At 38.4% G+C, this 20,993-nt stretch overlaps 3 protein-coding genes across 3 annotated transcripts; all 3 read right to left on the reverse strand.

Moving 5' to 3' along the window:
* Window positions 1-1,550: 1,550 nt before the first annotated feature.
* On the reverse strand, window positions 1,551-6,571 carry LOC149053819 (uncharacterized). Its single transcript, XM_089196180.1, has 5 exons — window positions 6,178-6,571; window positions 4,480-5,208; window positions 4,007-4,276; window positions 3,211-3,438; window positions 1,551-2,737 (listed from the first exon to the last, which is right to left on the reverse strand). The coding sequence occupies exons 1-5, from the start codon at window positions 6,455-6,457 to the stop codon at window positions 2,397-2,399; spliced, it is 1,848 nt and encodes a 615-aa protein (XP_089052306.1). The 5' UTR covers window positions 6,458-6,571; the 3' UTR covers window positions 1,551-2,396.
* A 2,740-nt stretch (window positions 6,572-9,311) lies between these two features.
* Window positions 9,312-14,494, reverse strand: LOC149053820 (uncharacterized). Its single transcript, XM_089183719.1, has 5 exons — window positions 14,476-14,494; window positions 12,631-13,380; window positions 12,039-12,308; window positions 11,192-11,425; window positions 9,312-10,723 (listed from the first exon to the last, which is right to left on the reverse strand). The coding sequence occupies exons 1-5, from the start codon at window positions 14,492-14,494 to the stop codon at window positions 10,404-10,406; spliced, it is 1,593 nt and encodes a 530-aa protein (XP_089039845.1). The 3' UTR covers window positions 9,312-10,403.
* A 430-nt stretch (window positions 14,495-14,924) lies between these two features.
* On the reverse strand, window positions 14,925-20,176 carry LOC149053821 (uncharacterized). The gene is made up of 5 exons (XM_089196202.1): window positions 19,817-20,176; window positions 18,154-18,882; window positions 17,673-17,948; window positions 16,828-17,061; window positions 14,925-16,352 (listed from the first exon to the last, which is right to left on the reverse strand). Exons 1-5 carry the CDS (start codon window positions 20,094-20,096, stop codon window positions 16,012-16,014), a joined length of 1,860 nt encoding a protein of 619 aa, XP_089052328.1. The 5' UTR covers window positions 20,097-20,176; the 3' UTR covers window positions 14,925-16,011.
* Between the last annotated feature and the right edge of the window lie 817 nt (window positions 20,177-20,993).

Raw genomic sequence — 20,993 nt, forward strand, 5'->3', positions numbered from 1 at the left:
TTAAAATATCACTTACACAGTTGTCAGACAATACAGATTAAATTTCTTAAGAGGAGGTCTTTGACCGAATGTTCTCTTTAGTGCAGGGGTGAGTATGAAATAGAAGTGAAAGGAAAATGAATAATCAGATGGAGGAAGAAAAACGTCTGCATACTCATTGACAATACTCCCATCGTAGACGTCAGCTCATTGAATTTCGCTGAGACAGATTACCTCTTGAAGTTAGGCTGATTTATCATTAAAGCTGCGTAATAAGAGTTAAATGAGGCTGAGAGCTCAACACTTGTCTTGGAATGAATATAATATCTTCGACAAAATGTTTTGGGGATGACCGTAAGCCTGAAACTTCCCTCTGAAGTTTTTCGCACGTTGTCTTTGTTCCGGAGAATAACGATGCACGAAGTTCAAAAAAGGAATTGCAAATGAAGGCTGATTTGAAAATATTAACTAAACCATCAAATTTGACTCAAGTTTTTTGAAATCACCTTACAGACTACTCTACGCGAAGCACTATCGCAAATGTTCTTTAAATGTTTTTCAAACATATTTTGATATTTCTAGTGGGCAGCACGGGGAATACAGTGTTAGGACTAAAACTATGATGAAGGCACGTAAGTGAGTCATTCTTCCAGTCTATGTCTCACAGAATGGCTTTGGTCAGTAAGATCAGGTCCCTATATTAGAACTTAGAACAGTGTTTGGATTAGGTCAAATTCGACATCCAGCTCAAGCAAAGAATTTCACAAATAAAAACCTTAACGTGAACGTAGTTTGCAATGTGATATGTTAAAGTAGTACTTGCCCAGACCTGTTATTGACAAAAACTCAAGTTGACGCCTCTGCCATTTAATGTATAATGTATAATGGATCTCAGCATCTTATTCACTATGACGTCGTTCACCATATAAGGGCAACGGAACGTACAAAATATGCCACGACATTACATTGTAGAACAAGGCAAAAGCACGGACAGAAAGCTGAGCAACACAAAGGTTACACCGAAATAATAGAAAATGGAATAATCGTGCAGTAATAAATATCTCCATCGATGATTTGACAAATAATACGAACTGACATTTTTTTCATTGCTTATAATTTCCCCCTCCCCTACGGGGCTCGGAAAAATACTGCACAACACGGTAATATCATCGTGCAAGAAATATTCAATTAGAATCAAACTATCCTTTCAGTGCGATTTTATTGTACCTCTAATAGCAAAGTAGACACAAATCTCACCCTTTTTTACTTGTGGATTTAGGAATTCGATGAGCAAATTTTATAGCGTTAGCACGGCCAAATGAGACTGGGGAGAGCTTACACATTATTTTCGTACTCTTTCATACGACTAAATATGATGGTATCCGTATACATAATTGCTAAGTTTTGTGCTATTACCTAACCTGATCTGTTCAAGTTTGATCTTTGTGACCACAAGCCACAGGAAACGCTGTCTCCATCATCAGTAAATAGGAATTTATTTGCTTCAAGTAGCTTCATAAAACACGTCAACTTCATCAGGTCGAAATAAATGTTAGATAGATAGATAGATAGATAGATAGATAGATAGATAGATAGATAGACTGTTTATTCACAAATACATCGCAGTCATTAGACTGAATTGCGTATTTCACAGAGAAATATATAAATAGGCAAATGTTAAAACTAATTACAAACATATGTACATGATATGAAAATATAAGTATCTAATGGGATTAAAATATGTATAGTTACTAGCTAAGTACTACGCGTTGTTTGTTGCTAGGCATCTTTGGACATTGCATACACAAAGGACTGTCTAAAGCGGTCTGTGCGCGAGCGTGGTAGATTATATGTTCTCTGTTGTCGCAGGCAGTAGCTTTGTTCATTTCTTGGAGGCAGTAAGTTGTGTAGTTTATGCCCCGAGTTGTTGGCGATTGAATCAAAGAGTCGTTTACATAGTTCATTGCGTCTCTCTTTTAGCGTTGGCAGGCCTAGTCTGTCCAAGCAGTCCTGATATGACATATCTGGGAGAATTATGGAAAGAACTCTTTTCCGTATTCTCTCTATATCTATGTTAAATAAAGCGGATCGATTTGGAGATGATGGCTTGATTCTGTATCTTGGAATTACAGAATAATTGACAGCTTAGTACAATCACTGCCTATTCTTATAATATTCTTCACAGTTTATCCACGAGTTCACTTTGATCAATTTGCGAACTCTCTCCAAAGACTAAAAATGATGATACCTGTATATATAATAGCACAGTTACGTGCTACTACCTAAACTTGTCCAAGCTTTATCTCAGTTTGTGGCCTTACCTCACAAGCAACCCAGGCAGAAACGTCTGTCTCGATTGTTGGTAAATAGGTTTAAACAGGAGTTTTGAATATCATCGCTACTTCAATTCGTTTGTTTCAAGTACTTTCATAAAACACTTCAACTTCATCAGATTGAAAATGGTAACTTCCTGCTAGGAATGATTTGGTGAAGGAGCTGCCATAACTGTGGCCAGATGGTGGACTGTAGGTGTATCCAAGGTTTGCGTAGGAATTTATGTTGGATGAGGCGTAGTTGCTAATGTAAATATCGTGTCCTCCACCAAATGTGGGTCCATACCTTGAACAACTGTATGTGGAATGGCTCCTTCTATTACTATACTTTCCTGTTTGAGACAGTTTCACTGGTGCCCAGCCTGGCTTGTTAACCAATGAAAACAAAAAGGTCTTTGAACTATACTGGTATCCACAATTGGAAACTAATAAGCAAATGGAAAAAAAGAGTCACAAACTATTTCGGTAAACTGAGATGAAGGTGAATATTTGTAACAATTGGCCAGAAGAACATTTAAAATGATAGAGAAATGGCGTTTACGAGCGTATTTTAGTTAACAACAACAATAAAACGAAAAGCTATTGAATAAATTTTCCACTCCCTTTTGAGTTAAACCTTTCTCTATGGTAGAAGAAGTTATTGCGTAAATACAGAGAACAGCTTTTCCTAATGGAGTATGATCTTGTGTCAAAATTTAATTCCAATCAGATAATCAGACAACAGAAACTTTATGCCAGAGTTTATTTTCAGGTTCAAGTTATTTTAGAGGAGAGACTTTAAGTCGCTTACATGAGTTCTTGAAAAGAATTAACCGCGTGTGGTTTCAAATGTTATAAAGTGGACGCATGTTTCATTGAGTAAAAAAAATGAAGTTAAAGCATTTAATGATTCACTTACCCCATGATGTGCTTGTGTATCCACCAAAGATGTATCTTCCCGCACGGATAATGGTCACTGTGGGCCCTTTGTTGCCACACTTTGAGTGGAACGTAGTGCTGGCCCAACCATCCACTGATGCTCGCCAGCAGCGCTTCCAGTAAGAGGACTGGACAACAGATCCTAACCAAAAACTTAAAGTGCGCAGGTAATGAATATTGTTTGTAAGTATTACTGATTGCTCCAAACCTGAAAAAGAAAGATATGACAGCCTGTTATAATCGCTCAATTTGGAAGGGAGCGAATTAGCACAAATAGCAGCATTAATAGCATTATCTATTTTTTTACTATATTCATTTATTTATTTGCGATACTTAGACTTGTTGGCCCAGTTCAGCTTTAAAGCTTATTAAATAGGGCCTGTATAAACAATAACAAGGCCAGAACACAACACCGGGAGATATGTTCGCTACTCTTTGCGAGAAGTGCGTGGGTTCTTTAACGTACCCTGCTAACTAGTAAAGAGAGATGTAAGATTTTATCGTCTTTATCCGAGAAGACAACGATGTTTAACTACTTGCAGATGTCAAGGTAGTGACAGCATATTCGCCTCAGTTATTTTAAGATCCCGAGTGTGGAACCCTCGACCTTTCGCATGGCAGTCCGGCGCTCTACACCATGAGCTAACCAAGTGCGGTTTTGGGATATTTTTTAAATGTTGGACCCATTTAATAAAGATATCGCGCTATTAAGACAAGTGACACTACCTTCCAACTACATATTTTCAAAGCCTTGCAGCAAAAGTAATAAATAATACCTCTTAAAATTTCTGCAATCACCGTCGTTGATGTCTCTGCCAATCCGAAGCTGTTTTTAGCCCGGCAGATGAAATCTACGTCTTCTTTAACCATTTTAATTAGAAGACATCCATCTTCCTGAAAAACAGGAAATGAGACAGAAGACTTTTGGGCCTGGAACCATTCCACGTTTGGACGAGGAGAACCTGAGGCCTCGCAGCAGAGGGTTACATTAGATCCTAGCAATATATTGACTACTGTAGGGGGCCTGTTGGTAAATTTAGGTGGCTCTGAAGAAAGAAAAAAAATAATTTAACAGGCACAAAACAAGCTTGGTGAAGATCTTAAAAAGTTATACTCAGTTTATTTTTTTTTGGTTGTAGAAAAGTCTTGATTCATAGACCTGAATAACCATGATGATTATATTAGGAGCGTTACCTATTCTGTAACTGAATGCAAAAGCTGAAAATCGCTCAAAATTGAAAGACCCTACCTTTCACATGCAATCTGCTTAATATTCGGAACATTCCCAAACTAGTGTGAGCTGTACACATGTACGACCCAGCGTGTGACCTTTGTACACTGCTTACTCGAAGCGCACCATCTTCCACAGTAGCATTAGATAGAGTACCTCCAAGTTTACGCCACGTTATCATGGACGACAGATGGCCTTGAACCCAACAGTAAAATATTACAGGCTCGTTCACAAAGACTTCCTGAGATACTGGATACACACTGATCTTCAGTGGAACAACACATTTTCCCTTTGGTCCCTGAATACCAACCAATCCTCTGCTGCCTTTGCTTCCTTTTAAGCCAATAGATCCTTGTTGTCCTTGACGACCCTTCGTTCCAGTCTCTCCTCTCATCCCGTGCGCTCCAACGGACCCTTTGTCGCCCTTGTCGCCTTTTACTCCTTGAGGTCCCACAGGTCCTCTTTTGCCACTCACGCCTGGAGCCCCGATTGGACCCGAAGGGCCTCGTGAGCCGGTTTTCCCCGTGGCTCCTTTTTCTCCTTTGTACCCTGGATAGCCGAGGGCACCTGGAGGACCTGGAGGTCCTGTCTGACAAATCTTGTTGTTAACACTGCAGGATTGATTGAGTTTGTTGTTAATTTCCTGGCGGACTTGCTGTAGAGTTATTGTTCCTGCAGCAACATTTCTTCTCTCTCTTTTATGATCACGGATAACTGATGACACACTTCTTAAATTGCTTTCAAAACCTGCAGAAGTTACGATAACAAATATTCATTATGGGATCAATGAAATGCATTTTAAAGTGCGAAAGAATAAGCAGAATTGATGTAGTCGTTTATCAATCGATGTTTGCGGTGATGAGAAAAAATGAGAAAATGAAGACAAAAGAGAAATACGCAAATGTTAAAACATTCATATGCTCATAAAACTGGCGCAAAAATAAATAAAGAAAAAATAAAATAAAATAAAAGGAACCTTTTACTTCTATAAATTTTGTTCAAAATAGCTCGAGGGCTGTCTGAAGCTGCCTTTAGTCTCGAGACTTTTTAGCTGAGAGTTTCAGGTAAGTTCATTGACCATCGGGGTATTCGCCAAAAAAGTCCTGTTCGCCAAATATAGTCAACAGCACTACTGTCGTCAAAGTTTCGGTGCCATTAAATGGTGGTGATCAAATAAGTTAGTCCAAGAGAATGAGAATGTATACTGCTGTGTTTCAGGAGGTTAATGCAATAGGAGTTATAACTTCGATTTGGTTCAACATGTTACCTGATCCAATCTGCATTCTCTAGTGGTCTGATGTACGAAGGTATGTCACCCTATATTACCGTAATATGTGAAAGCAGATGTTTTCGATAACCATACAGTTTCTTGAGTAAAGCAAAAAAATAACAAAAATGTTCACTTGTTGATTACCTTACGCGTGTTCTTTCGCATAAAGCTTGTGAAAAAAGAAAATAGTTCAGATTTTTTAAGCGTCAGCTGAGTTTGACCTTTTCCAAAAATGCCCTTGGCAGAAGGATAACACAAATAAAATACAACTTAAGACAGATTTTCGCTCTGTCGTATCTCACCATGAACGGCAATAGAATTATAGCGAGTATTCTGTTTCTAGAATTGAGAAGCAAATGAACGATAAATCATTTTGTGCTGTGATGCTGTATAATGTTGATTATTAAAAGCTAACAGAACTGAGGTACGTGTAACCAATGACTCACCAAAGATAACATCAGGCCTTTCCTTTCTCCTTGCTGTTGATGCAGTTTCATAAATTTGTAACCTCTTCTTCACTATTCTCTCTATGTTAGTTTTCAGGTCATCGTCAATCCGCTGAATTCGGTTTTCAAGCCTTGCTTCCAGCGCTTTCGAATTGTTGTACACAAACTCGATCCTCATAAACAACAATGTCACAAGAGTCAAAGAAGTCACTGAAATAGCCACGGAAATTTTGCTGATCTTTTCACTAGATTTCGAGCAGACGTTCCTCTTTGCATCCATTTCTGTATTGGCGATCTTTAAAACAGAAGGAATATAGTTCGTTAGCTGGGACTGATGTAGCTCAAAAACGCAAGTGAAGATGAAACTACCCTCTCAGCGCTGAGCTGTTTCAGTGTACCCCGTGATATCTTAAAATATCACTTACACAGTTGTCAGACAAAATAGATTAAATTTCTCAAGAGGAGGTCTTTGACCGAATTTTTTCAGGTGCAGTGATGAGTCTGAAATAGAAATGAAAGGAAAATTAATAATCAGATGGAGGAAGAAAAACGTCTGCATACTCATTGACAATACTCCCATCGTAGATGTCAGCTTTCTTTTCAAATTCCTCCGAGACAGATGATCCCTTGAGGCGACGATAATTTATCATTAACCCTTTAACTCCCAACATCTCGTTAGTAATTCTCCCTACTGTCTGCCATAAAATACTTAATTTGGAGAATTTGGTATTGGGGTTCAACTTGTAGTCCCCTGATTGAGTTTTTCTTTATTCTCCTCACTTGTCTGCTTGATTCTGTGTTGATACTGTAAGGAGAAATTCTGTCTTGGTCACTCTTTGGAGTTAAAGGGTTAAGGGCGCGTAATAAGACTTAAATGATGTTAAAAGCTCAGCACTTGTCTAGAAATGAATGTAGTTTCTTTAACAAAATATTTTGGGGATGACCTTAAGCTGGAAGTTTCGCTCTGAAGTTTTTTCCACGTTTGCTTTGTTCCGGAGAAAAATTATGCACGAAATTTATAAAAAGAATCACAAATGAAGGCTTAGTTGAAAACATTAACTAAGCCATCAAATTTGACTGAAGGTTTTAGAAATCACCTTACAGACTACTCTACACGAAGAGCTACAGCAAATATTCTTTGAATGTTTTTCAAATGTATTTTAATATCCCTGGGTAGGCAGCTCAGGACAAATATAGTTTTACCTTATACAGCAAAACCGGCAGATATGTCCATGGAAGAACAGGACTATGATGAAGGCAGGTAAATGAATCATTCTTTCAGTCTGTTTCACAGAATGGCTTTGGCCAGTAAGATCATTATTAGACTAATAAAAAACTCCTGCAGTGCAGGAGTTTTTTATTAGTCTAGATTTGCCCCAGCTCGCTCAAGTATCAGGTTTACCAAAGGAGTACAGGAAGAAGGGTAGAATAGGAAAAAAAGATTTATTTCACTGAAAATAACTTTTAATAGATATGAGCAACATGATATTTTGGAGGGGTACAGGTGAAACCTGTTTCTAGCGAAAAATTAAGCAGGCACGTTCACTTGCTCGGGTAAAATGCTGTTACTGGATTTAAAGAACCCAAAAGCTCCACTCTTTTCCTTTTCAATGTTTATTACAAAATTTTAATGTCAGAGATGGACATTTTCCTATGGAAGTTGCTACGGAAAGTGTTGTATCTCAGGTTCAATTTTCTCACTTTCTTTGGAATTCACCTTTGGCCGCTTACAGCAAGGCGTGCTAAACTTTCAAGACTCTTATAATAAATCCTACAGATATTTGATTTATAGAGAAAAAAGGGTAAGTTCAGAGGAGATTTATGTAGAAGTTTGAAGTTTGGGGCTGATGGCCGAGACCATCAAAGGTGATAGAAGTTATTTATATAGAAGCCAAAAATAGATATGCAATCATCATAAAAATAAACAAACGTAAAAGGAAACACTTTTGATCTCTGAGAGAAGTTTTCAGACTGTAGCAAGGGTTTGATCTTCAAAGATTGTTAAATTGTACCACAATTCTTTGTTGTTACGTGTGTAATGTAGTTTTTCACATAGTTTTTGTATGTGTTGGCCATACTCTTCCTCCGCTATAAATATGCAATCTACCTTAATCCAGTTCCTTCTCATATTTAGCTGCGTAGTTATTCCAGGTGCTGGTACCCTCTTATTATTACAATACTAATTAGGAGAAAAATGGCTGCTGTAAGTAGTCATTTTCTATGCAATACATTGCTAATACTTGATAAAGAGCACAATAAAAATGGTTTTGTTGTTGGTGTCGTTGTTGTCAACTTTTATATTGGCTGGTCATATTTCAACACTATTGGGTTGTAGCAGTTTATTAAGTCTTGGTTGTAGCACGTGTACTACTCAGTACTTTGATCAAGGAACTAATCGATGCATAAAGCCTACCTGCTAGCCTCGACTTGATGCACTCGACCCAGTTTCCTGACTCAAGCCCGCAACATTTCGAACAAATGCTATTGGTGAATCACATCTGTTGTTAATTCATGAGTGTCAAGAAGAACAATATGCCAAAATGAATGTTTTCCTTTAAGGATACACTTTCGCCAAATCTAAGTAATCGTGTTTCTCTTCGTAGTTTTCTGTTTCTTCAGCTTTCTGTTATAACATTCTATATGTGTGCACGCCGTAAATGGTATATACAATGCGGCCCAAACAGTTGTTCCGCCCTCTCGACAGTAGTTTCATAATTAGCCAAATCCCTTTGTCATCTACCGAGTCAAACAGCTTACTCTCCAATTCCTGGAGAAAAGGGAATAAATGGATGTTTAATAACCTATAAAAAATTATCACTATTTCAAACAGAACTTTTCATTTGAGTACGTTGCAACTTGTCCGACGAAATTATCTTACTAAAAGAACAGCCCAATTTTTGTTACGTTTCATTGTTAAAGAAGTCTGTTGATGTGGTGGAGTATTACAATTATTTGATTTAAATATCCAGATCTTTCTTAATGACTGATATGTGATAGTGCTGAGTGTGTATCTTTGACGGAGGAAACCTTTGAACAATATGTATTAAGTCCCGAAATCTTAGTCGCGTTGGGAAATCTTTAGATTTCGTAGCTTCGTGTATGAATCTTCACAATACAAATTGAAGCAAATCATATAATTGTCAAATTTTCCTTTATTCCTCCCCCATGCATGTCCAATACACACCAATGGATTCCGATGGAAACTTGGTTTTCCGATGGAATAGGCAAAATTCTATTCATGACCTTCCCACGGAAGTAAGATAAAGTCACGACGAGAAAGAGTACCGGAAGTCAGATAAATATTGGGGTAGGCAGAAATGTTGCCCTATGGACTCCATCGATAACTATTCGTCGGATGGAATCCAATGGAGTCCATCCATGTCTATCGGAATAACTAGAAGTGTAGTGGTAAACCTAAACTCAGACAAACGAACTGACATTTTGTCCATTGCTCATATTTTCCCTCTCCCCTACGTAGCTCGGAAAAATACTACTCAACTCGCAAATATGTTAAATGTCCTTTTCGAGCTATTTTATAGCACCTCTAATATCAAAGTTCACACAAACCTGGCCCTTTTTTACTTGTGGATATGAGAATCTCAGGAGATTCGATATGCAAATTTTTTGTGGTGTTGGCACGGTCAAAGGAGTCTGGGGAGAGCATACATCTTATTTTTGTACCCTCACCTATGACTAAAAATGCTAATATTCGTATACATAATTGAACAGTTTAGTGCTGTTACCTAACCTGATCTGTTAGAGCTTTATCTTTGTGACCATGAGCCACAGGCAACCCTGTCTCGACTTTCAGTAAATAGGAATTCGTTTGCGTCAAGTAGTTTCATAAAACACTTCAACTTCATCAGGTCGAAATACATTGCATATATCTTCTTCAAGATGGCGGACCGATTGCTATATAAAGCGGATCAATTTGGAGATAATGACTTAAGTCTGTATCTTGGAATCACAGAATAATTGACAGTTTAGTACAATCACTGCATATTCTGCACAGTTTATTCACGAGTTCACCACAGTGTTACTTTGATCAATTTGCGCACTCTCTCCAACGACTAAAAATGATGATAACTGTTTACATAATTGGACAGTTTAGTGCTACTACCTCTACTTAACCCACAGGGAACCCAGACAGAAACGTCTGTCTCGACTGTTGGTAAATAGGTCTAAATAGGAATTTTGAATATCATCGTTACTTCACTTCGTTTGTTTCAAGTAGTTTCATAAAACACTTCGACTTCATCGGGTTTAAAATTGTATCTTCCTGTTAGGAATGATTGGCTGCTGCCGGGTGGTGAACGGTAGGTGTATCCAAGGCTCGTGGAAGATTTTGTGTTGGATGAGGCATAGCTGGCAACGTAAATATCGTTTCCGTAACCAAATGTTGGTCCATGGCTTGAACAACTGTATATGGAATGGCCACCGGAACTATGCCGTCCTGTTTGAAGAAGTTTCAGTGGTGCCCAGCCTGGCTGGTTAACCAATGAGAACAAAAAGGCCTTTGAGCTGTACTGGTATCCACAATTGGAAACTAATATACAAAATGGAAAAAAAGAGTCACAAACCATTTCAGCAAACTGAGATGAAGGTGAATGTTTCTAACACTTGGCCAGAGAAACATTTAAAACGGTCGAGAAATTGCGTTTACCAGTTAATAACAACAATCAGAGGAAAAGATATTGAATGAATTTTCTATCACCCGTTTGACTTAAACCTTCTTTCTCTATGGTAGAAGAAATTATTGCGTAAATACAGGGAACAACTTTTCCTGATCGAGCATGATCTTGTATCAAAATTTAATTCTAATCAGAGAATCAGACAACAGAAACTTTATGCCAGAGTTTATTTTCAGGTTCAAGTTATTTTAGAGGAGAGACTTTAAGTCGCTTACATCTGTTCTGGAAAATAAGTAACCGCACGTAGTTTCAAATGTTAAAAAGTGGACGCATGTTTCAATGAAATGAAAAAATAAGGTGAAAGCATTCAATGATTCACTTACCCCATGATGTGCTGGTGTATCCACCAAAGATGTATTTTCCCACACGAATAATGGTCACTGTGGGCCCTTTGTTGTCACACTTTGAGTGGAAGGTAGTGCTGCTCCAACCATCCACTGATGCAAGCCAGCAGCGCTCCCAGTAAGAGGACTGGCTCTGCTTAACAGGGTTTAACCAAATTCTCAATGTGCGCAGGTAATGAACATTATATGTCAGTATGTCTGATCGTTCCAAACCTGAAAAAGAAAGATATTAAAGCCCGTTTTAATCGTTCAATTAAAAAGGGATCAATTTCGGTTTCGGTCCCGGAACACAATTTAATACCAAATGAGAGTGAATTAGCACAAATAGCAGCAAATATTTTTCTATTTTTTAAATGTATTCATTTATTTATTAGCAATAGTTGGACATTTTGGCCCATTTCAGCTTTTAGCTTGTTAAATAGGGCTGCTATAAATAATAACCAGGCCAGAGCACAACACTGGGAGATATGTTCGCTACTCTTTGCGAGAAGTGCGTGGGTTCATTAACGTCCCCTGCTAACCAGTACAGAGAGACGTAGGAGTTTATCGTCTTTATCCGAGAGGACTAAAATGTTTAATTACTAGCAAATGTCATGGAAGCGACAGCACGTTCTCTTCAGTTTTTTTAGGACCCTGGGTGTGGAGCCCTCGATCTTCCGCACGGCAGTCCGGCGCTCTACACCATGAGCTGACCAAGTGCGGTTTTGGGATATTTTTCAAATGCTTGATCCATACAACAAACATATCGTGCTATTAAGACAAGTGATACTGCCTTCCAATTTCATATTTTTAAAGCTCTGCAGCAAAAGTAACTAATAAATAATACCCCCCAATTTTTCTGCAATCACCAAGGTTGTTGTCTCTACCAATCCGAAGCTGTTTTTAGCCCGGCAAATAAAATATACGTTTTCTTCAACCATTTTAATTAGAAGACATCCATCTTTCTGAAAAAGAGGAAATGAGTCAGAAGACTTTTGGCCATGGTACCATTCAACGTTAGGACGAGGAGAGCCTGAGGCTTCGCAGCACAGGGTTACATTTGATCTTGGAAATGCACCGACGAATGTTGGGGGCCTGTTGGTAAATTTAGGTGGTTCTGAGGAAAGAAAAAAAAATCAATTTGACAGTCATAGAACAAACGTGGTGGAGATCTCAAAAGTCTAAGCTAAAGATGGCGAGACGAAGCTTATCATAATCATTTCTCTCATTGACAAGTAGCTTTAACGTAATCAAGGCGTGCCAGAATCATTCAGGCTATATTTTCTTGGTATTAAAAAAGTCTTGATCAATAGACCTGAATAACCATGATGATTCGATTAGGGGCATTATCTGATTCTGAAAACAAGCGGCACTGATCTTCTAACACTTCGAACAACTAAAAGCAAAGATGAAAGTCGCTCAAAAGTAAAAGACCTTACCTTTTATGTGCAATCTGCTTATTATTCGGAACATTCCCAAACTAGTGTGAGCTGTACACATGTACGACCCAGCATGTGACCTTTGTACGTTGCTTATTCGAAGCGCACCATCTTCAACAGTAGCATTAGATAGAGTACCTCCAAGTTTACGCCACGTTATCTTGGACGACAGATGGCCTTGAACCCAACAGTAAAATATTACAGGCTCGTCCACAAAGACTTCCTGAGATACTGGATACACACTGATCTTCAGTGGAACAACACATTCTCCCTTTGGTCCTTGAATACCACCCAATCCTCTGCTGCCTTTGCTTCCTTTTGAGCCAATAGATCCTTGTTGTCCTTGACGACCCTTTGTTCCAGTCTCTCCTCTAATCCCGCGCGCTCCAACGGACCCTTTGTCGCCCTTGTCGCCTTTTTCTCCCTGAGGTCCCTCGGGTCCTCTTTTGCCACTCGCGCCTGGAGCCCCGATTGGACCTGGAGGGCCTCTTGAGCCGGTTTTCCCTGAAGCTCCTTTTTCTCCTTTGTACCCTGGATACCCGTGGGCACCTGGAGGACCTGGAGGTCCTGTCTGACAAATCTTGTTGTTGCAGGATTTATTGAACTTGTTGTTAATTTCCTGGCGGACTTGCTGCAGAGTTATTGTTCCTGCAGCAACATTTCTTCTCTCTCTTTGATGATCACGGACAGCAGATGACGCACTTCCAACTTTGCTTTCAAAACCTTTAGAAGTTACGATAACAAATATTTCTTATGGGATTAATGAAATAATGCATTTTAAAGTGCGAAAGAATAATCTTAATTGATTTAGTCGTTTATCAATCGATGTTTACGGTGAAGAGAAAGAAAAGAGAAAATAAAAACAAAAGAGAAATACAAAAATGTTAAAACATTCATATGCTCTCAAAATGGGCGCAAAAAAGAATAACCCAACATTAAATCAAGTCAGAGTTAAAGAACAAAGAAAAGATTCATAAAAGAAACCTTGGAAGTCTATACATTTTTTTGGAAAATAGCCCGAGGGCTATCTGAAGTTGTGTTTAGTCTTGAGACTTTTAAGCTGCGAGATTTCAAGTAAGCTCATTGAGCATCGTGCTCAGAGTTCTGTTCGTAAGATATAATTAACAATTCTACTGTGATCAAACACATTAATGTAAGATAATTAGAATGTATACTGTTGTGTTTCAGGAAGTCAAAACAGTGGGAGTCATAACTTCGATTTGGTTCAACATGTTACCTGATCCAATTTGTATTCTTCAGTGGCCTGACGCACGAATGCATGTCACCCTACATTACCGTAATATGTGAAAGCAGATGTTTTCGATAACCATACAGTTTCTTGAGTAAAGAGAAACAATAGCAAAAACTTGTTGATTACCTTAAGCGTGTTCTTTCGCATAAAGCTTGTGAAAAAAGAAATAATTCAGATTTTAAGCGTCAGCTGAGTTTGACCTTTTCCAAAAATACCCTTGGCAGAAGGATAACATACAAATAAAATGCAACTGAAGATAGATTTTCGCTCTGCCTGATTTCACAATCAACGGCAGTAGAATTAGAGCGAGTATTCTGTTTATAGAATTGAGAGGCAAACGAACGATAAATCGTTTTGTGCTGTGATGCAGTTTAATGTTGGTTATTAAAAGCTAACAGATCTGAGGTACGTGTAACTAATGACTTACCAAAGATAACATCAGGCCTTTCCTTTCTCCTTGTTGTGGATGCAGTTTCATAAATTTCTTAAGAGGAGGTCTTTGACCGAATGTTCTTTTTAGTGCAGGGGTGAGTATGAAATAGAAGTGAAAGGAAAATGAATAATCAGATGGAGGAAGAAAAACGTCTGCATACTCATTGACAATACTCCCATCGTAGACGTCAGCTTATTGAATTTCGCTGAGACAGATTACCTCTTGACTAAACCATCAAATTTGACTCAAGTTTTTAGAAATCACCTTACAGACTACTCTACACGAAGCACTATCGCAAATGTTCTTTGAATGTTTTTCAAACATATTTTGATATTTCTGGTGGGCAGCACAGGGAATACAGTTCTAGGACTAAAACTATGATGAAGGCAAGTAAGTGAGTCATTCTTCCAGTCTATGTCTCACAGAATAGCTTTGGTCAGTAAGATCAGGTCCCTATATTAGAACTTAGAACAGTGTTTGGATTAGTTCAAATTCAACATCCAGCTCAAGCAAAGAATTTAACGAATAAAAACCTTAACGTGAACGTAGTTTGCAATGTGATATGTTAAAGTAGTACTTGCCCAGACCTGTTATTGACAAAAACTCAAGTTGACGCCTTTGCCATTTAATGTATAATGTATAATGGATCTCAGAATCTTATTCACTATGACGTCATTTACCATATAAGGGCAACGGAACATACAAAATATGCCCCGACATTAGATTGTAGAACAAGGCAAAAGCACAGACTGAAAGCTGAGAAACACAAAGGTCACACCGAAATAATAGAAAATGGAATAATCGTGCAATAGTAAATATCTCCATCGATGATTTGACAAATAATACGATCTGACATTTTGCCCATTGCTCATATTTTCCCTCGCCCTACAAGGCTCGAAAAATACTGCGCAACACGGCAATATCTTCGTACAAATAGGAATTTGTTTGCTTCAAGTAGCTTCATAAAACACGTCAACTTCATCAGGTCGAAATAAATGTTAAATAAAGCGGATCAATTTGGAGATGATGGCTTGATTCTGTATCTTGGAATCACAGAATAATTGACAGCTTAGTACAATCACTGCCTATTCTTATAATATTCTTCACAGTTTATCCACGAGTTCACTTTGATCACGAGTTTACTTTGATCAATTTGCGAACTCTCTCCAAAGACTAAAAATGATGATACCTGTATATATAATAGCACAGTTTAGTGCTACTACCTAAACTGATCTGTCCAAGCTTTATCTCAGTTTGTGGCCTTAGCCCACAGGCAACCCAGACAGAAAAGTCTGCTTCGATTGTTGGTAAATAGGTGTAAAGAGGAGTTTTGAATGTCATCGCTACTTCACTTCGTACTTTCATAAAACACTTCACCTTAGCCCACAGGCAACCCAGACAGAAAAGTCTGCTTCGATTGTTGGTAAATAGGTGTAAAGAGGAGTTTTGAATGTCATCGCTACTTCACTTCGTACTTTCATAAAACACTTCACCTTAGCCCACAGGCAACCCAGACAGAAAAGTCTGCTTCGATTGTTGGTAAATAGGTGTAAAGAGGAGTTTTGAATGTCATCGCTACTTCACTTCGTACTTTCATAAAACACTTCACCTTAGCCCACAGGCAACCCAGACAGAAAAGTCTGCTTCGATTGTTGGTAAATAGGTGTAAAGAGGAGTTTTGAATGTCATCGCTACTTCACTTCGTACTTTCATAAAACACTTCAACTTCATCAGGTTGAAAATAGTAACTTCCTGCCAGGAATGATCGGGTGAAGGAGCTGGCATAACTGTGGCCAGATGGTGGACTGTAGGTGTGTCCAAGGTTCGAGTTGGAATTTGTGTTGGATGAGGCGTAGTTGGTAATCCGAATATCGTCTCCTCCACCAAAGATGGGTCCTTGTGATGGACAACTGTATATGGAATAACGACCAGAACTATACTTTCCTGTTTGAGACAGTTTCACTGGTGCCCAGCCTGGCTTGTTAACCAATGAAAACAAAAAGGCCTTTGAGCTGTACAGATACCCACAATTGGCATCTAATAAGCAAAATGGTAAAAAAGAGTCACAAACTATTTCAGTAAACTTAGATGAAGATGAATATTTGTAACACTTGGCTAGAAGAACATTTAAAACGATAGAGAAATGGCGTTTGCGAGCGTATTTTAGTAAACAACAACAATAAAACGAAAAGCTATTGAATAAAATTTTCCACTCCCTTTTGAGTTAAACCTTTCTCTATGGTAGAAGAAGTTATTGCGTAAATACAGACAACAGCTTTTCCTAATGGAGTATGATCTTGTGTCAAAATTTAATTCCAATCAGATAATCAGACAACGGAAACTTTATGTCAGAGTTTCTTTTCAGGTTCAATTTATTTTAGAGGAGAGACTTTATGTCGCTTATATGAGTTCTGGAAAATAAGTTACCGCATGTAGTTTCAAATGATAAAAAGTGGAGGCACGTTTCAATGAAATAAAAAAATAAAGTGAAAGCATTCAATCATTCACTTACTCCATGATGTGCTGGTGTATCCACCAAAGATGTATTTTCCCACACGGATAATGGTCACTGTGGGCCCTTTGTTGTTACACTTTGAGTGGAAGGTAGTGCCGGCCCAACCATCCACTGATGCTCGCCAGCAGCGCTTCCAGTAAGAGGACTGGCTCTGCACAACAGATCCTAACCAAGAACTCAAAGTGCGCAAGTGATGATCATTGTTTTCCAGTATTTCTGATTGCTCCAGACCTGAAAATAAAAAGATTTTGCAGCCTGTTTTTAACTGCTTAATCTAGAAGGGACCAATTTTGGTGTTGGTCCCGGAACACAATTTGATCCCAAATAAGAGTGAATTAGCACAAATAGCAGCAAACTTTATAAATGTATTTACTGTATTCATTTATTTATTTGTTATAGTCAGACTTGTTGGCCCAGTTCAGCTTTAAAACTTGTTAAATAGGGCCTGTATAAATAATAGCAAGGCCAGAACACAACACCAGAGGCTATGTTCGCTACTCTTTGCGAGAAGTGTGTGAGTTCTTTGACGTCCCCTGCTAACCAGTACAGAGAGACGTAGAAGTATATCGTCTTTATCCGAGAAGACTAAAATGTTTCACTACTTGAAGATGTCATGGTAGTGGCAACTCTCCTAAGCTATTTTAAGACTCTTAGTGTGGAACCCTCTACTTACTGCAATCAGTCCGGCGCTCTACACCATGAGCTAACCAAGGGCAGTTTTGGGATATTTTTTTAACTGCTGGATCCATTTAACAAACATGCTGTGCTATTAAGACAAGTGATACTACCTTTCATTTACATATTTTTAAAGCTCTGCAGCAAAATTAACTGGTAAATAATACCTGCCAATAATGCTGCAATCATCGTGGTTGTTGTCTCTGCCAATCCGAAGCTGTTTTTCGCCCGGCAGATGAAATCTACTTTTATGTTTTCTTTCACCATTTTAAATAGAAGACATCCATCTTCCTGAAAAACAGGAAATGAGACAGAAGACTTTTGGGCCTGGAACCATTCCACGTTTGGACGAGGAGAACCTGAGGCCTCGCAGCAGAGGGTTACATTAGATCCTAGCAATATATTGACTACTGTAGGGGGCCTGTTGGTAAATTTAGGTGGCTCTGAAGAAAGAAAAAAAATAATTTAACAGACACAAAACAAGCTTGGTGAAGATCTTAAAAAGTTATGTTCAGTTTATTTTTTTTTTTGGTTGTAGAAAAGTCTTGATTCATAGACCTGAATAACCATGATGATTATATTAGGAGCGTTACCTATTCTGTAACTGAATGCAAAAGCTGAAAATCGCTCAAAATTGAAAGACCCTACCTTTCACATGCAATCTGCTTAATATTCGGAACATTCCCAAACTAGTGTGAGCTGTACACATGTAGGACCCAGCGTGTGACCTTTGTACGCTGCTTACTCGAAGCGCACCATCTTCCACAGTAGCATTAGATAGAGTACCTCCAAGTTTACGCCACGTTATCATGGACGACAGATGGCCTTGAACCCAACAGTAAAATATTACAGGCTCGTTCACAAAGACTTCCTGAGATACTGGATATACACTGATCTTCAGTGGAACAACACATTCTCCCTTTGGTCCCTGAATACCAACCAATCCTCTGCTGCCTTTGCTTCCTTTTAAGCCAATAGATCCTTGTTGTCCTTGACGACCCTTCGTTCCAGTCTCTCCTCTCATCCCGTGCGCTCCAACGGACCCTTTGTCGCCCTTGTCGCCTTTTACTCCTTGAGGTCCCACAGGTCCTCTTTTGCCACTCACGCCTGGAGCCCCGATTGGACCCGAAGGGCCTCGTGAACCGGTTTTCCCTGTGGCTCCTTTTTCTCCTTTGTACCCTGGATAGCCGAGGGCACCTGGAGGACCTGGAGGTCCTGTCTGACAAATCTTGTTGTTAACACTGCAGGATTGATTGAGTTTGTTGTTAATTTCCTGGCGGACTTGCTGCAGAGTTATTGTTCCTGCAGCAACATTTCTTCTCTCTCTTTTATGATCACGGGTAACTGATGACACACTTCTTACATTGCTTTCAAAACCTGTAGAAGTTACGATAACAAATATTCATTATGGGATCAATGAAATGCATTTTAAAGTGCGAAAGAATAAGCAAAATTGATGTAGTCGTTTATCAATCGATGTTTGCGGTGATGAGAAAAAATGAGAAAATGAAGACAAAAGAGAAATACGCAAATGTTAAAACATTCATATGCTCATAAAACTGGCGCAAAAATAAATAACAAAAAAAAAGGAACCTTTTACTTCTATAAATTTTGTTCAAAAATAGCCCGAGGGGTGTCTGAAGCTGCCTTTAGTCACAAGACTTTTCAGCTGAGAGTTTCACGTAAGTTAATTGACCATCGGGCTATTTGCCAAAAAGTCCTATTCGCTAAATAAAGTTAACAGTTCTACTGTCGTCAAAATTTCGGTACCAAAAAATGGTGGTGATCAGACACGTTAGTCCAAGAGAATGAGAATGTATACTGTTGTGTTTCAGGAAGTTAAAACAATAGGAGTTATAACTTCGGTTTGGTTCAACAAAATGTTACGTGATCCAATCTGCATTCTTCAGTGGTCTGATACAAGAATGTATGTCACGCTACACTACCGTAATGTGAAAGCAGATGTTTTCGATAACCATTCAGTTTCTTGAGTAAAGCAAAACAATAACATGTTCGCTTGCTGATTACCTTCCGCGTGTTCTTTCGCATAAAGCATGTGAAAAGAGAAAATAATTCAGATTTTAAGCGTCAGTTGAGTTTGACCTTTTCCAAAAATACCCTTGGCAGAAGGATAACAAATAAAATACAACTTAAGACAGATTTTCGTTCTGTATACTCGTATAGCGAGTATTCTGTTTATAGAATTGGGAGGCAAACTAACGATAAAATCATTTTGTGCTGTGATGCTGTATATTATAGTGTTGATTATTAAAAGCTAACAGAACTGAGGTACGTGTAACCAATGACTCACCAAATATAACATCAGACTTTTCCTTTCTCCTTGTTGTGGATGCAGTTTCATAAATTTGTAACCTCTTCTTCACTATTCTTTCTATGTTAGTTTTCAGGTCATCGTCAATCCGCTGAATTCGGTTTTCAAGCCTTGTTTCCACCGCTTTCGAATTGTTGTACACAAACTCGATCCTCATAAACAACAATGTCACGAGAGTCAAAGAAGTTACTGAAATAGCCACGGAAATTTTGCTGCTCTTTTCACTAGATTTCGAGCAGACGTTCCTCTTTGCATCCATTTCTGTATTGGCGATCTTTAAAACAGAAGGAATATAGTTCGTTAGCTGGGACTGATGTAGCTCAAAAATGCAAGTGAAGATGAAACTTCCCTTTCAGCGCTTAGTTGTTTCAGTGTACCCCGTGATATCTTAAAATATCACTTACACAGTTGTCAGACAAAATAGATTAAATTTCTCAAGAGGAGGTCTTTGACCGAATTTTTTCAGGTGCAAGGATGAGTATGAAATAGAAGTGAAAGGAAAATGAATAATCAGATGGAGGAAGAAAAACGTTTGCATACTCATTGACAATACTCCCATCGTAGATGTCAGTTTTTCGAATATCTCTGTGACAGAGGACCCCTTGAGGCGACGATGATTTATCATTAACCCTTTAACTCCCAATATCTCGTTAGTATTTCTCCCTACTGTCTGCCATAAAATGCTTATGATTTCAATTTGGAGAATTTGGTATTGGGGTTCAACTTGTAGTCCCCTAACTGAGTTTTTCTTTTTTCTCCTCACTTGTCTGCTTGATTCTGTGTTGATACTGTAATGAGAAATTCTCTTGGTCACTCTTTGGGGTTAAAGGGTTAAAGGCGCGTAATAAGACTTAAATGATGTTAAAAGCTCAGTATTTTTCTTGGAATGAATGTAATTTCTTTAACAAAATATTTTGGGGATGACCTTAAGCTAGAAATTTCGCTCTGAAATTTTCCCACATTAACTTTGTCCCGGAGAACAATGATGCACGAAATTCAAAAAAGGAATCGCAAATAAAGGCTAAGTTTAAAACATTAACTAAGCCATCAAATTTGACTGAAGGTTTCAGAAATCACTTTACAGACTACTCTACACGAAGAGCTACAGCAAATGTTCTTTGAATGTTTTTCAAATGTATTTTGATATTCCTGGGTA

Source organism: Pocillopora damicornis, chromosome 1 (assembly GCF_964200805.1).
Source record: "Pocillopora damicornis chromosome 1, jaPocDami1.2, whole genome shotgun sequence".
Classification (NCBI taxonomy): Eukaryota; Metazoa; Cnidaria; class Anthozoa; order Scleractinia; family Pocilloporidae; genus Pocillopora; species Pocillopora damicornis.

Bases quoted from the DNA above. Each gene is read 5' to 3' on its own strand.
- LOC149053819 (XM_089196180.1), bottom strand. From the start codon at position 6,457: ATGGATGCAAAGAGGAACGTCTGCTCGAAATCTAGTGAAAAGATCAGC. The intron at 5,209-6,177 runs GTGAGTCATTGG...TAACTTCTGCAG, and splicing joins AAGGCCTGATGTTATCTTTG to GTTTTGAAAGCAATTTAAGA. The intron at 2,738-3,210 runs GTAAGTGAATCA...TTTGCTTATTAG, and splicing joins ATACACAAGCACATCATGGG to TTTCCAATTGTGGATACCAG.
- LOC149053820 (XM_089183719.1), bottom strand. The intron at 12,309-12,630 runs GTAAGGTCTTTT...TTCTTTCCTCAG, and splicing joins AAGCAGATTGCACATAAAAG to AACCACCTAAATTTACCAAC. The intron at 10,724-11,191 runs GTAAGTGAATCA...TTTGTATATTAG, and splicing joins ATACACCAGCACATCATGGG to TTTCCAATTGTGGATACCAG.
- LOC149053821 (XM_089196202.1), bottom strand. From the start codon at position 20,096: ATGGATGCAAAGAGGAACGTCTGCTCGAAATCTAGTGAAAAGAGCAGC. The intron at 17,949-18,153 runs GTAGGGTCTTTC...TTCTTTCTTCAG, and splicing joins AAGCAGATTGCATGTGAAAG to AGCCACCTAAATTTACCAAC. The intron at 17,062-17,672 runs GTATTATTTACC...TTTTATTTTCAG, and splicing joins GATTGCAGCATTATTGGCAG to GTCTGGAGCAATCAGAAATA.